At 42.3% G+C, this 16,119-nt stretch overlaps 1 protein-coding gene across 4 annotated transcripts in view; it reads left to right on the top strand.

Moving 5' to 3' along the window:
• The window catches only part of BANP (BTG3 associated nuclear protein), a 117,262-nt gene that overhangs the window by 21,791 nt on the left and 79,352 nt on the right, over window positions 1-16,119 (top strand). For all 4 annotated transcript variants that reach the window (XM_027646462.1, XM_027646459.1, XM_027646460.1 and 1 more), the window contains 3 exons: window positions 4,907-5,029; window positions 5,878-6,053; window positions 13,460-13,699. In XM_027646462.1, the coding sequence (XP_027502263.1) occupies window positions 4,907-5,029; window positions 5,878-6,053; window positions 13,460-13,699 (539 nt within the window). The remainder of the gene's footprint in view (window positions 1-4,906; window positions 5,030-5,877; window positions 6,054-13,459; window positions 13,700-16,119) is intronic.

The raw sequence follows: 16,119 nt of genomic DNA, 5'->3' as shown, positions 1-16,119 counted from the left end.
AGCTGGTAATTGATGTTTTTCTAACTGAGCCAACTCAGAGGCTCCTCTGTAGGTAAGGCTGAGTGCAATGAACTACAGAGATGTATCTGAAACGTGGAAAATGTCTGGCTTGTACTTAGCTGAGTTCAAAATTTGATGTTGACTGTTCTTAAATTGTTAACAGTATGTTTTAATAAATCCTCATTTGCTTTATCATTATTATTAATTGATTGCAGCTCTCCCAGGTCTCAGATCCATGAATCTCTCCAGCCATGGCTGGTGTACTTTGGCTTGTCTTTTCACCTCATCCTTGGGGCTGGCTTTGCAATGTCTGCTCTGGGCTGATGTTCCACATGCAGGGAATCCAAAGATAATTCTTGATGACTGAACTCTCACTGACAATGATGGATAACGCTGCTGCTTTTTTGGCAGTTGGCTGTAACGAGGCAAATGGATGGGCTGGGACTTTAAAATTTTAACTGCTCTTGGTTTCCCACCTGCTTGGGGAACAGTTTCGTTGTTGACAAGTTTGCTCTCTTGAGGAGCTGCATTAATTTTTAGGGCATAAATCCAGTGTAATTTCAAGTTTCTTTGCCAGTTTGTGGTTTTGTTTGTGTAGTGCAAGTTTATAAGTGGGTTTTCTCATTCCTCTTTGGATAGGGATCCTTAACTGTGTGTGCAGAAGGCAAAGGAAGCAGGTGGCCATCAGGAGGAAGGAGCATTTTAACGTTATCTTCCTAAATAGAGATGAAAAGATGCAAAGAGTGGCTGTTCTTCCAGATGAACACAAGTGTTAGTGAAAGATAAATCAGAAAAAAAATGAGGAAAACACCACATTTTTAAAAAAGATATTTGTCTGTATAATTTGAAAAATATTTAGATTTAATATAATAAGTGTAATATTCCTCCAGAGCTCCGACACATGCATGAACTATACATTTAAGTCTTCATGTTCATCTGGAAAATACCAAAGTTCAAGGTCTCATTCCCAGACTTGCTTTCCTTAAGGCTGTGTTTGGCTGGAGGCTCTGCCAGCAGGAACTCCAAGTCCTGCATCCCGAGCTCCTCTGCTCCTCCATTAACTGCTCCCTGTGATGTGTCTCGGGGAACGAGGAGAACAACTTGTCTGAAAAGTTCAATCCAAGTTTTTCCAAGTCATTTTCATCCATTTGGAGAAACACTTTTGGTCTTGCACCTTGTGGAAGATTTTTGTCTCTCTCCAAATGAAAACCTCAGCTGGGAAGAGGAGGAGATGATGGGCCTGGTACTGCCAAAAGTTCTTTTCTGTCACTGGCTGCACTCTGTGTGATTGGCAGGTTATTGGCAATGGAACCCCAACCATGAAGATTAATGAGCATTTCTGACTCACACGTTTTCCATACTCAAAATGACCTTTGGCAGCAATTTTCTTATGCAAAATATAGAATGGCCTTTTAAAAAAAAATAATCAGAGGCTAAATTGAAAGCTACACTTGAAAATCATTAGTTGGTATGTTTATTTTTTTAGAGATATTTTCACCTGTAATTTTGCAGATTATTCAGTAATCAGTAAAAAAATCCCCAAATATTATTATATCTGTACATTTCATGCATTTATAACTTTTTACTAAGTTGGGTCCAAGAACAGGCAAATTGCAGAGCCAGTCTCTCCAAGTCCTAATGCTTATGGGGAAAGGAATATGTGAGCACAAGTGGAAAGTTGTGCAGCCTGTGCAGACATACTGGGCTTGGGAAACACTCCCCCTGACCCCCTGAATATTTTCTTTCCATCTTCTCCGGTAGTCCTGGCAGCACTCAGAGAAAGAACTGCTTCACTTGGGATCTCAGTGAATATCAAAAGCTTTCCTCCTCCTCCTTGGTGTTTTCTGTATTTCAGTACCTAAGGAGTGATTTAAAGTTATTTCATCTTCAGAGATGGACAGAGTGAAAAAAGAAATTGGAATAATAAGTGAGGATGCACTTGTCTGTAATGAGTTTTAATGAATTCCTCTGATGGATTTTTGTCAGCTTGGCCTGATATTTTGATTTTATGTAGAATTCTGTGTTTATTTTGTGTATATTCGGTAGATTTCTAAATAGGTCTGAAAACAGAGATTAGAACATCTCACAGGGAAGTCAATGGGAAGCAAATTCCTGTATCCCTCTCTGCACCTCCCTGACAGGAGGGTGGAGCCAGGTGAGGGTCGGGCTCTGCTCCCAGGGAACAAGGGACAGGACAAGAGGAAATGGCCTCCAGCTGTGCCAGGGGAGGTTCAGGTTGGACATCAGGAGGAATTTCTTCCTGGAAAGGGCTGTCAGGCATTGGAAGGGTGTGCCCAGGGAGGTGGTGGAGTCCCCATCCCTGGAGGTGTCCAAGGAAGGCCTGGATGTGGCACTGAGTGCTCTGAGCTGGGGTACAAGGTGGGGATCAGTCACGGGTTGGACTGGATGATCTGGGAGCCCTTTTCCAACCTCAGTGATTCCATGGATCTGTGATCTGCAGGGAATGTTGTGGATCTCCATTTCTCCCGTGTACAAATTGGAGTCCAGGAGAACCCCATGGAACCCTCCTTTTCAAATTTAGTGGGGCCTTTGTGTACTGGTCCCAATGATTTCCTTTTCTCCCAGCTCAGGTTTCACAGCATCAGCTGTGACAAATTTCTGCCTCGATGGTGCCTCGTTGTCACAATTTGTCAGCGAATTCCGGGGCTGTTCTTGTTCCACGTAGAACACGGACTGGAATCGTAGTTTCTTGGTTAACATTTAGGATGTTTTCAATGGAAATGTTCCCTCCTCCTCCTTCTCCTCCTCATGCAGACTTTTGACAGCATCATTCTTCAGGAGTTAAACACAAGAAATTCCTTTTCCTGTAAGACTGAGAAAGAATTGAGCGACTTCATAAAAATGAACATTCCTAAAAAAAGGCACCACCCCCGCAACTTCTTCCTTCTTTTATGCCAGTTTTTAGTGCTAAGGCTTTTTTTCAAATATAAACTTAATAAGAGCAAAATGCTAAGGACTTTCTAAATGTAATTTTTATTGCATTTATCTCTACAGTTGAAATTAATTATTCAGAGTCTTCATTAAAAATAAGCTTTGGTAAGTGACATTTTAAACAGGCAGCCAGAAGTGATTGCAGGGAAGATGGTGATAAAGAACAGTGTCTAAAAGGAAGTGTAAAATACTTGAACATTTTAAACTGGCCTGTAAAAACTTCCAGTGGAGCTGTTTGGGCAATTTGGGAAATGTAATGGGAGCACACATTGCTGCTGGACGGCATTGCCACGTATCGCTGTGCTGCCAAGTGTTTGATGGCGTTTTTTATTAAAATGTTCAGTGCTGGCATTGAGAAAATGGAAACAAGTTTCCTTTTTTTAAAAAAAAATACAAAATATGTGAGTGTTTTTCCCCTTGATAATGGAGAAAATTTTGCACAGGTGACTATGAAAGTCATTTTAGACGATATTTTAGATGGCAGTGAAAGGAAACCAACAGAACACCCCATTTATTGCTTGCTAAAATTTGAACTTCACGTGCACATGAAGAGCTCTAGTACAGTCTGTACTTGTCTGTGATCAGCCAGACATCTTCCAGAGCTTCTGCAGCTTTCAATCCAGCAGCTCATTGGCAGTCCATGAGGAATCCCATATGTTGTTAGGAACAGATGCAGTTACTGTAAGGGGGAAGCAGGGCATTAGAGCCTGGGGCTTTTTGGAGCCAGAAAACCCGTGGTCAACCCTCTTACCTGTGCCAAAGTTGGGCTGCATTCATTGTTTGCTCCTGCTTTAGGTCTTGATGATGGATAATGTAGTGCTTCAAGTCTTGTGTAGACACATGAATGTTCAAGTGAGGGTGTGCTCTGTAACAGCTGAAGTAAACACAGTTCTGTCATCAGATTTGTTTAATTTGTGTTTCAACTGTTTGCCAAAGGAAAATAAATGACCGTCAGTCATGTTTGAGATGCTGGACCAGTAAAAACAAGAGTGGACTGTTTACTGAGGGAAGCAGAGGGAGAGAGGAAAACCTCCCCTGTCACTGAAACACAAGTTTTCTTCCAAGTCCTTTCCCTAAGTTCATCATGAGCAGAAACAGTCTTAGCTATCAAACCCTCAGAATATTGAGTAATGGTGTGGGAATAATGTCAATAATCTCTGAAAACAGATTAGATGCTAGTCTGCATGTGGAGACAATTGTTTACTTCGTATTTCCTTTTGCAGTACAATGTAGACAACATTTCTTTAGTTGTTTCCTTCTGCGTTGTCATCAGGAGTGATAGAGGTTTTCTGGTTTCTCACACACTAAATATTTTTCTGTTGTTTAAGTTTTGGGTTTTTTTATATATGTGAAATGCACACAAGAAACAGTTCAGTCCTGTTGTTATTTAAAGCTCCAGCCTGACCTTGTTTGCCCTGGTGCCCCTCATGTTGCTCTCGTCTCCCTGCCCTGGAAGAAAACACACGCTCTTTAACCGAGCTCATCATTCAGTTTTGCAATAAATCCTTTCAAATCTTTTTCCTGAGAATTATCCTACTAAAGCTGGTGCATTCCCATGTAAATTGGCCGTGCTGCCTCTGAAAACGCTCACTCAGACTCTCCAAAGAAGAATTTGGTGGCTCTTCAGAGCTGTGATTTACAGACTTCCCCCTGCCTATCTTGAATTGATGAATTCTTTATTGCTTTGCCAGGGGTAATGGACTTTTCTGTAATTCCATTGAAGCCATCCATCCCTCCACCCATCCTGTGAGAAGATGGGAGTGCTTGGAATGGTGCAGGTGTCAGGCTCGATGGATGAGCAGCTTTAGGGTCTGATCCGTGGCCGCAATGCTGGAGAAGGAGCCGGGCCTGAAGGCCGTGTCAGGACTGTTTAAACCACAAAGCTGTGTCAGTGTTTTACGTATCAGGTTTGCTCCTTTCCATTCTCATTTCCTCTCTGATCTCTGTCTTGCAGTGTTGTCCCTCAGACCACAGTGATCCTCAACAATGACCGGCAGAATTCCATCGTAGCCAAGATGGTTGGGCAGGAAGAGCCATTGAGCAGAGCAGCGGATTCCCTGGAAAACATCCTTAGCAAGTTAGTAGCATGTCCAGGAATCCTCCCCTTCATTCCCTGCTTTGACAGATTAATATCAGATTAAAGTTTCAAGTGCAATTTGAAATGCAAAATGAGGAATACTCGGGGTAATAGTGATGGAAATGATGGAAACATTGAACCTAGACTTGGATATTTTCTCAGACTGACAGTAAAGGGAAAGCAGTGCTTCACTCTTGATGGGAAAGACCATCCTGGAGGATCTGGGGTTGGTCCCATGTTATTTGACAGCTGACAGTGAAAGACAGAGTGCCCACAGCCACATGTTTTTACATAATCACTTGGGAACATGCCAAAATCCTATATTTAACCAGCTGAAGGAAGAATGAGCAGCAGCCCAGGAGGGCTTGTACTATCTTAAGCAAATTTTTGATAAGTAGAACTGGGGATTCTGGGTAGAAAATGGTCTTCAAGAATATGTTTTCATAAATAATTTAAATATTTTATTTGTTTTGCACACTGGGCTGAGGCTTTTCCATTAATGCAAATTTAGACAGTGTATCTAAGACTTTTTGATTTCTTCTGCTATTTTCCTTCCATTTTTATTTTGCTGGATAGCTCTGGGTTATAAACAGGATTAAGGAGTTTAAAGGAGTTTGTTTAATAAATTATTAAATAATTTATTTAATAATACCTTTAATTTTGTCAGTTAGGGTTTTTACTTCCCTTGTAATGATGTACAGGGCCATAAGTTGGACTCGATGATCCTCCAGTGCCCAGTCATTCCTTGAACGAGTTGTGTCCTTTCCAGCTCGGGTTATCCGGTGATTCTGTGCTATTCCCAATGAAGGTTATGTTTTCCCAAAGTTCCACCCGTTCCTTTCCCACAGTGCCGTTCCGGGCCGTCGGCAGAACACCATCGTGGTGAAGGTGCCGGGGCACGACGACAGTCACAACGAGGACGGCGAGAGCGGCTCCGAGGCCAGCGACTCCGTGTCCAACAGCGGCCAGATGGGGAGCCAGAGCATTGGGAACAACGTCACCCTCATCACGCTCAACTCCGAAGGTACCTTGGCTGTGAGGCCACTGAGCAAAGTAAATGTGGTGGTGCAGTGAACTGAGAACCAGCTGGCAACTTCCAAGATGTTATCGTGGGTCTTCCTTGGAATTTTTAGGCAGTGCAGTGAGATCAGATAAGGGTGGATGTGTTTGAATCATTTGCTTGCTGAAAATATGTTCTAAGACACCTGAGCTCAGGATGCTTCAACTTTTATAGGTATTCATACAACATACGTGTGTTGTAAAGAGCTTCTAGTTCTGTTTGTGTGTTGTGAAGCAGTTGCTTCGAAGGTGTTTTATAGAATCATAGAATGGTTTGGGTTGAAAGGGACCTTAAAGATCCTCTTGTTCTAACCCCTTAAGTGGGCAGGGACATCTTGCACTATCCCAGGTTGCTCCAAGCCCCATCCAACCTGGCTTTTAACACTTCCAAGGATGGGGTATTTCTTTTTAGGTCAACGGGGAATCAAAAGCAGATTAGACTGAGAAGTTCCTCTCAAAAAAATGATTAGATTGCAGATAGTGCTGGTATTTCAATGTGAAAATAAATATAAAATGTTCTTTTTGTGGAGTCTGTTAATAGTTCTATATCAAGCATAGTGTGGCCAGCAGGACTAGGGAAGTGATTGTCCCTCTGTGCTGGGCACTGGTGAGGTCACACCTTCTGTGTCCAGTTCTGGGCCCATCCCTGCAGGACAGGCATGCCAGGAGCAAAGTTGCCAACACCAGGAGGATATTCGTTGTATAATTCCCTTTTTGACTTGCTTTGGCACAGATTTGCACACACAAACGTGACATTGGCTCTTTATGCCATTGTTGTACATGTAAATTTTGAAGGAACACCTAATCCATTAATGTCTTCAGATCTGATTTTCTTCAGACCTTTAGAACACTCATCCATTAAAAATCTCCCTGAGATGGATGAATGCTCTGAGAATCAGATCAGTGATCCCCACCTCCCTCTCCTTGCCCTTGCACAGGAGGGCTGCTGAGTGACCTCTCCTGCAGAGTGTCATAAATGAAATTATTAATAAAGCAAGGGATGAAGAATGGTAGGGCTGCTGTGCAGACTCGTTTTTTTCAGCAGTAAAAGGCAAAAGTCACAGCAAAAGGCAAAAAATCATCAGCTTTCAGACTATGACAGAATTTTGTGAATCAATTCTTTAGGCCTTCATATCTCTGGAGATATTGAATCAAAGAATGGTTTGGGTTGGAAGGGACCTTACAGCTCATCTCATTCCAGCCCCTGCCATGGGCAGGGACACCTTCCACTAGACCAGGTCCAACCAGCCCCATCCAACCTGGTCTTAGCACTAATTTAAGTAAGGTCTCATGAACAGTCTCTTTTCACAACAGTTGTCATCCTAACATTGTGTTCTTTTGGATTTTACCTTCCACTGGAAAAAAAATAACACTGGGAAGAACATTAGATCCACACTAGTTTTAAATTAGAGGAGTTTTAAACCCATTCTGTTCAGTACCTGTGTTGTTTCCTGACTGGAATGAGCTCTCCCGTGCTGGAATGTGTCCATAATCCTACCAAGGGCTGGTGTTCAGTTGACTAAACCATGCACCACCACAAAGCTGTTAGAAAACATTCTGACAGTCTCAAATATATTTATCTAAACAGCTTCTCTGGGTAACCTGTTCCAGTGCCTCACCACCCTTCCAAGGAAGAATTTCTCCCCATTATCCCATCTGAGCTTGCCCTTTGGCAGTGGGAAGCCATTCCCCCTTGTCCTGTCACTCCAGCTCCTGATGAAGAGAATATCAAATTAGAAATGTAAATGTGTATTTTTTGAGAAGGCAAACTGCTCTGCATTGTGTGGTAACTAAAGGATGACTAATATTTTTTGCAAAGAAAATTCTTTAGTCACATATTGTCTCTTCAACTTGGCATCTGAGTCATTTTACAATAGTAGCATTAAACAGTGCTCAGGATTTGCTTTCCAAATGTGAATCCAAGCAGCTCTTTGTATGTGGCCCAGACTTATTTATCCACAGGATTTTCCAGTTCATGGCAAGATCAGATCTCACATGTTGGATGAGCATTTGCAGCCCTTTCCTGCCAAGCCCCTCATGACCAGATACAGGAAGAATGAACCATATCAGAGCAAAAGGGAACCATTTGTATCCTAAACCAGTATTTTAGAGCTGGGGTGAAGGCACTGATGGGACTTCAGGAGCTGCAGTGTCTTGTTAAAGCCAAAGAAAATGATAGAACCTGAATTGGTCTGATGTTTTTTCAGTTATTGGGAACCAACAAATGAACGATGGTTTCTTCCAGGTGCCTGTCACGGTTATGTTTGGCATTAACATGGGCCAGTGTGTAAAGTTAAATGTAATGAAGAGGCAAGAAACAAGAAAAAGTGGGCAAAATCCAAATGAGCTCTTTAACCTTTCTTTTAGCACAGCTTTAAACCCCATTGCTGGATTTGTAGGTTAATCTCCAGCCCAGCTGTCACTCCCTTTCATAGATTTAATGATTGCTAATTAATAAAGTCAGTGCTCTATAGTCTCTGGCAATTAATCACTGCCCCTGTGAACTCTTGCAGGGGCTAATTGACAGAAGCTTATTTAAAAAGATCACAGAATCATGGAATGGTTTGGGTTGGAAGGGACCTTGAAGCTCATCTCGTTTCAACCCCCCCACATGATGATGTTGAATCTTCTATACATCAGCCAAAATGCTATTTAATTTCTCTAGAAATGGAAGTTTATTTTTGTAGGTTAGGATCTGGGACTTTTAAAAAATTTTTCAAAGATTAATTCATCTTTCTGCCTTTCTGTACCTACCAGTGGTTTGCTGCCACTGCCAGCTCTGCACCCAGCCTGGATAGTAAAATAAACACAGTCCTGGAGTAGTGGAACATGTTAATTCAAGTGCTTGTGTGGGCAGGTGTCTTCTTTTGTTTTCCCTTGTTTTAAAGGAATGACTGACAGCTCCCAGAGAGAGAGCAGAGCCTGGCTTTGCTTCCAGGCTCACATGTCAAAGCAGGGGAGTGTATCCTGATGGAAAAACGTGAGGAACAGCTCGATGTCTCTCATCTCCCTGGGTGGGAGAACACGTCCAGAGGGAGCCTGAAAGCCTCAGCAACTCCTGTCTGGTTTGTGTTCTCTTGACAGGGGTTTTCTTGCTGCAAACCTCAAAAGGGCTCCTCCTATTCCCACAGAAATCCTTGTTTGCGTGGCAGCCCCGGCACGTCCCTGCCCAAGCACGGGATGGTCAGCGGTGTTGGGAGAGAAAAGAATGGACTTAGTACAGAAAAAAAGATTCAAAAATAGCCCTGAAAAGTGAATTAGTTCTGGCTTCAGTCAAATGGAGATAGAAGGAAATTTCCTGATCTTAAAAAAAACACTGAAGAGGAACTAGAAATTAGTGTTTCCTGTCAATGAGGTTCTGAGTGCAGAGAGGGAACCAGCTTGAACTGCCAGGGCTTTGCACTGGAAGTAAAAATGATCAGGAGCCACTTCTGTGATGATACAATATTTGGTGTGAAAAAAGGCAAGGAAGTAGCTTTCCATGTAGCACTCAAAATGCAGGGAGGTCATTAGGAAAATTCACTGAATCCCACAATAGTTGGGGTTGGAAGGGACCTCTGGAGATCGTCCAGTCCAACCCCTGCCAAGGCAGGGTCACCTGGAGCAGGTGACAAAGGAACACGTGCAGATGGATTTGGAATGTCTCTAGAGAGGAAGGCTCCACACCCTCCCTGAGCAGCTGTTCAGTGCTCTGCCACTCTCATGGAAAGAAGTTCTTAATTAATTAGGGAAAGAAAAATGCTTTAGGGCAAAATAAGAAAGGTGATTAACTGAGTTCCAGGTGAGTGTGTAAATTTTAAGAAAAGTGTGTTCTTTGAATGTGCTTTTCCTCTCAGCTCCCAGTTACTGATTTTTTGGAAGTCTTTAAGGAGTAGAAGCAGCTGAGTGTGGTTGTGCGGAGCTCATTCAGTGTGTGGATATTCCAGTGGTTGTACTAAATAATTCAACTCATCCAGATTCTCTCTAGATATCACACACAAACCTGATAATACAAATAAAGAACCATTCCAAAAGCATTAAAGGATGTTTGAGTGTAGGAACTTCAAATAATGCAGTTATTAAGGTGTTCATGTACTTAATCGTTCAGAGGGAATTTATGTCCAACTCCCCATCTCTTTTCCCTTATTCATTCTATCTCCCCCACACACACCAGGGCTTAGAGTGTTTCTGCCTCGCTTAGAAGTGGCACTGCATTTTCTCTTTTCACCAGATTTTATGTGCCAATCTTGTGTTTGCTCCCTGCAAAGTGCCAGATGTGTTGGCAGCCTGGTAGGCATGATTTTTATATATAATAAAGAATAATTCAGCTTTTGTGCCCTGCAGTGAGACAGTAGATTCATGGTTAACTCCAGTCGTGCAAGTCCTGCTTAATGCAAGATGATTGTAAAATAAATTCCCTTTCTGTCGAAACTTTTCAAGCAGGAGGAAAATGCAAGAGATAATTTAATGGGGGGATTGTGGTCATAGGTCAGAATAACAAGATAGTGTCTTTTTTTCCAGCCTGTGAGCAATAAAAGAACAGTTGCATGTGGTAAAAACAGTATGTTCTGGACTCAGTGCCAGTAGAAAAAAGAGATTATTTTGCAAATTGAAAAAAATCTTTGGTTCACGTAGGTTAACAGGGTTTGTTAAGCAAGTCTGCAGGCAAAAGGTGTTCCATAAGGAGGAATAGCTCCTATATCCCATAGCAATCCTGTCAACTGGTAAGGAAATAAGTTTGTGATAGGATGAGAATAATTTATTCAGGCTTCCTAGAATGTCTTTGAAAAACATACACATTTATCCGGAGATGTTTTTGCTTTGCCAGCTCTGCCCAAATTTTTAGAAACCAGGCAATTTATCTTCAGGAACAGCCTGTTGTTTTCCCTGATAATGTTAACCAGACTTGTGGTGAGCCCAGACGCAGTGGCATTCAAAACAAGCTGGAATTCATCCCAACCACCTTATTTTTTGGATGACACCTGGTTCTGAGAGCAGAAATCAACCAGTGTGCCCTGTTACATGCTCAGGGTGAAAAGGAAGGCGGAAATGAAATATATATATATATATATATACATATAAAAGTTCTGATTTCAACAGACAAAAGTTTGAGGGATGAGTTGCTACATACATCAGTAAAAAATATTTTTCCTTACCAATTATTAGATACTGGGGAGAAATTCTTGGCTGTGAGGGTGGTGAGGCCCTGGCACAGGTTGCCCAGAGAAGCTGTGGCTGCCCCATCCCTGGAAGTGTCCAAGGTCAGGTTGGATGGGGCTTGGAGCAACCTGGGATAGTGGATGGTGTCCTTGCCCATGGCAGGATAATCTTTAATGTCCCTTCCAACCCAAACCATTTTAGGATTCCCTGATTGTCTTGCAGCTGATAATCTGCTGTCCCAGTGATATCTCAGTGTTGCACAATCCAACGTTTGCTCCATCCTGTCGTTTTTCATCACAATAAACCTGCCCCTGACATGTGCTGTGACTCAACCCAGAGGTCACGTTGGAAAAGCAGCTTTTAGTGTTTGAGTTGCTTTTATGTTATATTTTATTTACTGCTTTTGGCTTGTAGTCTGATAAAGCTCAGGCTGCTTAGCCCAGGCCAGGATTTGGAAATACAGATGCTGCTCAGGGTCCTGCTCAGTGTGAAAAGGAGGCACTGGTCACTGTGAGCTCTGTCACCCTGTTTAGTGACAAGGGGTTGTGAGTCCCAGGAATTTGTGACTGTACATACCACCAAACTCTCCTTTAAAGTCACTTAATGCAAGATCAGTCATATAACTGAATGGCTTATTCACAATAAATTACTGTAACCCTCTGGTATGGAAGGGCTGAGTGACCCCTGAGCCAGGAAGCCTTGTTTTACTGCACAGAGTTGAGTAAACATCGAAATCAAATCCAAATGGTCCCTGTCAGTGAACACTGAAATACTACTGGGATGTTTTTCTGTCCATTTCTATTATCACTGTCAAGAATTCTGCTGGAATTTTTGGTTTTGTCTGGAATGAGTCTCATCCTCGGTCCTGTGTTCCATCCTCCACTTGAGCAGGAATTGATCCTGGGCTCTGTTCTAGTTTCTGGTTAGTCTTGAATCCACTAACTTTTGGCATTGTCTGCACAGATTAATTTTAAGTGACAGCATAGTATTCCTTTGAATTTAATTAATTTTATTTAATCAATTTAATTCTTAGTGTTCCTTTTTTTTTCTGCCAAACTGACAAGCAGGAACAGAAATAAAAAAGCTTCTTAATATATAGAATGTATGTGTTGGTGGGTATAGCTCTGCTCCTAATGAGCTTACATTTGAATAGAAAGGAAGGGTCACTTAGCAGATGATTAGTGATTGATTCATTATCTTTATGCTGGACCTTTTCCTTGGTAAACTGGTTGTTTAGAAAATAATGTAGCCAGTAAATTTGAAGAAAGACTGAAATTTTTTTGGGGATCTCTGGCTACATTCTAAATGATTGTCATTGCTTGAGATACTCCTTTCAAGTGATTAAACAAATTCACTATTGATTGTAATTTCTTAAATTTATTATCCTACTTAGACTCCTTTTTATCTGATATTTTTTGGGGAGGAAAATGTGGTTCAAAGCTGTTGGCTGCTTGAAATGAGCTGTGCTTTCAGAATAATGTGGCATTGCAGTAATCTTCATTTTTAGGGGATGACTAAGGCTGCATGAGAACACTGTGACTGGAGCGTTTTCTCTGGTGTGAGACACTTTAAAAGGCATCTGAGAGTGAGTTGGACATCTGGACTAACTGCACCAGATCCTGGCAAGGCCAGAATGTGAATGGCAATAATTTTGATCGCCAATGGTCTGAATTTGAGAGTAATTTTTATCAGTAGCAGATCCCATGAGCCTCTTTTCATGCTTAAATTTGAAAGTTTATGGAGATTGGGAGGAAAACTGGGAGAGGTCACGATAGGAAACGTTGGCTGTAAGTTGAACCTGACTGGTGGCACAACCAGAATGTTGTTGATGGAGGGGTATGGACAGATGCTCTCAGGCCATTATGGTCGGCAAAATGTCCGCTTTATTAGAAGAAAGACACCTTATATACTGCTTATGACACTGAGACGTGTGTTTCTTGGTCACAGAAGATTGGATACATAAGGAAAACATACTTTGTTGTCCGGTGCTAATTGCATCACAGCAGGTGGTCATAGGAGATGAGAAAACTTCTTCACCTGCCAAAAACTCCTCATTGACCTTGGCAAAAAGCCTTTTTTTATTCTAACTTCAGCTCCCGCAGCCATTTTAACTGCACAGCTAATTTTGCTGTTCACACCCAAATATGCCAAGGCAATACTCATGGAAATGCAGGGGAAATTGTTCACACAATCTCAATATACCAACAGAATGTGTCTGATGTGTGTTTGCAGAGGATTATCCCAACGGGACGTGGCTGGGGGACGAGAACAACCCCGAGATGCGGGTGCGCTGCCCCATCACGCCCGCGGACATGCTGCACATCAGCACCAACTGCCGCACGGCCGAGAAGATGGCCCTGACCCTGCTGGACTACCTGTTCCACCGCGAGATCCAGGCCATCTCCAACCTCTCGGGCCAGGGCAAGCACGGCAAGAAGCAGCTGGACCCGCTCATGATTTACGGGATTCGCTGTGAGTGTTGCGCTGGGAATTCCGAAACACAAATAGGGTTTTGTAAGAGCGGGGAGTGTGTGGGTGTTGCAAGTTTTGGTGGGTTTTGCTTATGAAGGAATCCCAATGGGCTGGTTTAATTCAGTTTGTTGTGCCTGTTCACTGCAGATTCCTTAGTGTTGAATTCTGAATTCGGATTTTTTTCAGAACTGCCATCTGTGAGCACAGCAAATATGGTAGAAACATTCCTTTTTCAGATAGTGGAACAAAAAAATAAAGCAAATGACACAAATTTCAAGTGCTCAAAGCAGGATGGTCTTGAATCTTAGTTTTTTAATTCCTATTGCTGTGTGTTATTTCCAAATATTTGCTGTGATTGTGATGGAAGAAATTTGCAATCTCAGTATCATAAAATCCATGGATGCATAGCAGGGACTCACACGATGCTGATGGACTTGTTTCTGTTCCAGTGTGCAGGAATCTTTTGATTATTTAAGCTATTATGGAGTAATGAACAGATATTATTTGTATTGAAGGCACAGTTTTTGTTAATTTAAAAGGAATCAAGCATGGTTTTATATAGAATGTGGTAGGCACAGCCACTGGTTGTATAAGTGAAGAAGGGTCTGGATGTGCGTGACTTATAGCAGAGGATGACTTGGTGAATACACTGAGGTCAGCCAAGTCTGTTCTCTGCAATTTAGTTCCAGGAAAATGGGAAAAGGTTCTTCCCCCAGAGGGTAGTGGGGCACTGACCAGGCTCCCCAGGGCAGTGGTCACGGCCCCAAGGCTGCCAGAGCTCAAGGAGCATTTGGACAACACTCTCAGCACATGGTGGGATTTTGGGCTGTCCTGGGCAGGGCCAGGAGTTGGACTGGATGATCCTTGAACTGGATTCCGATAAACCAATAGATCTTATAGTTAAAAGATTCTTTGTAGTCACATTTTCTGTTGGTCACCTGAAGTGGGAATAATTTGTTATACTAGAGAGTCTTGTATAGAATTGCTAGTTTAAAATTCCAGTGAAGGCTTAAAAACATGGCCAGAGAGAGCCTGTTTGGAATGGTGCTGCAAGAATTGGATGTTTTTATGCTTCTCTTGGGACAATGTGTGGGATAGTTACAGGGAAGGAAATGTGGAGAGTTTGATGATGCCACTGCTGTGCTTTGCTTACACTGAGCTGAGGAAACACAGTCCTGTTGACCTGCTGTTGTTTCTAGTGATTTTCTGACTATTTTGGGCAAACTGATTCCCAAAACCAACCCCCTCAGTTGGCTGTGTTAGGCCAAGTTTTGTCTCATTACTTACCTGAAGGAGAAGACTTCAGGCTTCTTCTGCAGATATGTTAAATACGTATTTTTAAGAGATATAATAATTTAGTTCTGATCTCCAAACTCTTTTTGTCTATTGATCTCATCAAAGTAAATGATGCTTTTCTAGTGTGTTTTTAAAACTTGGATTTTTGTTGACAGTAGTTTTTGGGGACATGAAGAAATGGATCTTTCTCCAGTGCTAAAGCAAGTCCCAGGCAGCCCTTTTCCTATCACTTTAATCCTTGAGCACAAATCACACGAGTCAGTTTGGAATTGGTTGTGCAGGAAAATCAGATTTTTGAAGATGTGAGCAAGGGGAAGGAATGTGCCCATGTGACCAAGTGCTCCAGCTGGGGATTATGTCATTTCTGTGAGGCATTCTGACCATGAAGAAACTGGATTATGGAAGTGGTTCCTGCAGCTGAAAAAGGTCTGGAATGGTCCAGATGTGGGAGCAGTGCATCATGAGCACTGAATGACTGTCTTTGATGTCATGAGCACGGTTTAGAGGGTTTGAGATCCAGGTGTCTGAAAAACACCTTTATTTCTTCTTCATGTTGATCAGTGCGTTGCTTTATTTTGGGAACCAGTCCATAAAAAACAAGGGACTGTGGATATCCTGTGGAAAAAATCCCTCCTGTGTGGGTCTGACCAGAGTTTACTGGTTTGGGTACCAAAATGTTGTTGGTTCTTGAGATTTGCTACCACCATGACAAAGAATCCTGTGGCAGCAAATGAAGAAAACTCGTGTTAACTTGATGAAGCAGCAAATTTAACAGTAGCAACAGTGGTCCAGAAATGATGATTGCACAGAATAACTTAATTTGTCATCACTGGGAGTAATTAAGTGGAAGTGAGGTTGGATTTCAGTGGTCTGTTCATGGCTGTGGATGAGTCCCATCTTTCCAGGGGAGATTGTGCCCATGCTCAGTTCGGTGGCAGAACTCCTGGTGAGTTCATCTGTGCCATGATTTCATCCCTCATCTTTGCCAGAGGGTTACTGGGAAGAGCTGTCCCACATCCCCCTCACCCCTCCACACACCAACTGCTTTTTATCAGGGAACTGTTGTTCCATAAAACTGACCAAAATCTGAGTGCAGCTCTACCTCAGGTGCTTGTCCCAGCAAT

Source organism: Corapipo altera, unplaced genomic scaffold (assembly GCF_003945725.1).
Source record: "Corapipo altera isolate COAL_440 unplaced genomic scaffold, ASM394572v1 62, whole genome shotgun sequence".
Classification (NCBI taxonomy): Eukaryota; Metazoa; Chordata; class Aves; order Passeriformes; family Pipridae; genus Corapipo; species Corapipo altera.
Note: the sequence above shows the minus strand (reverse complement) of the source record. Positions and strands in the feature narration are given on the sequence as shown.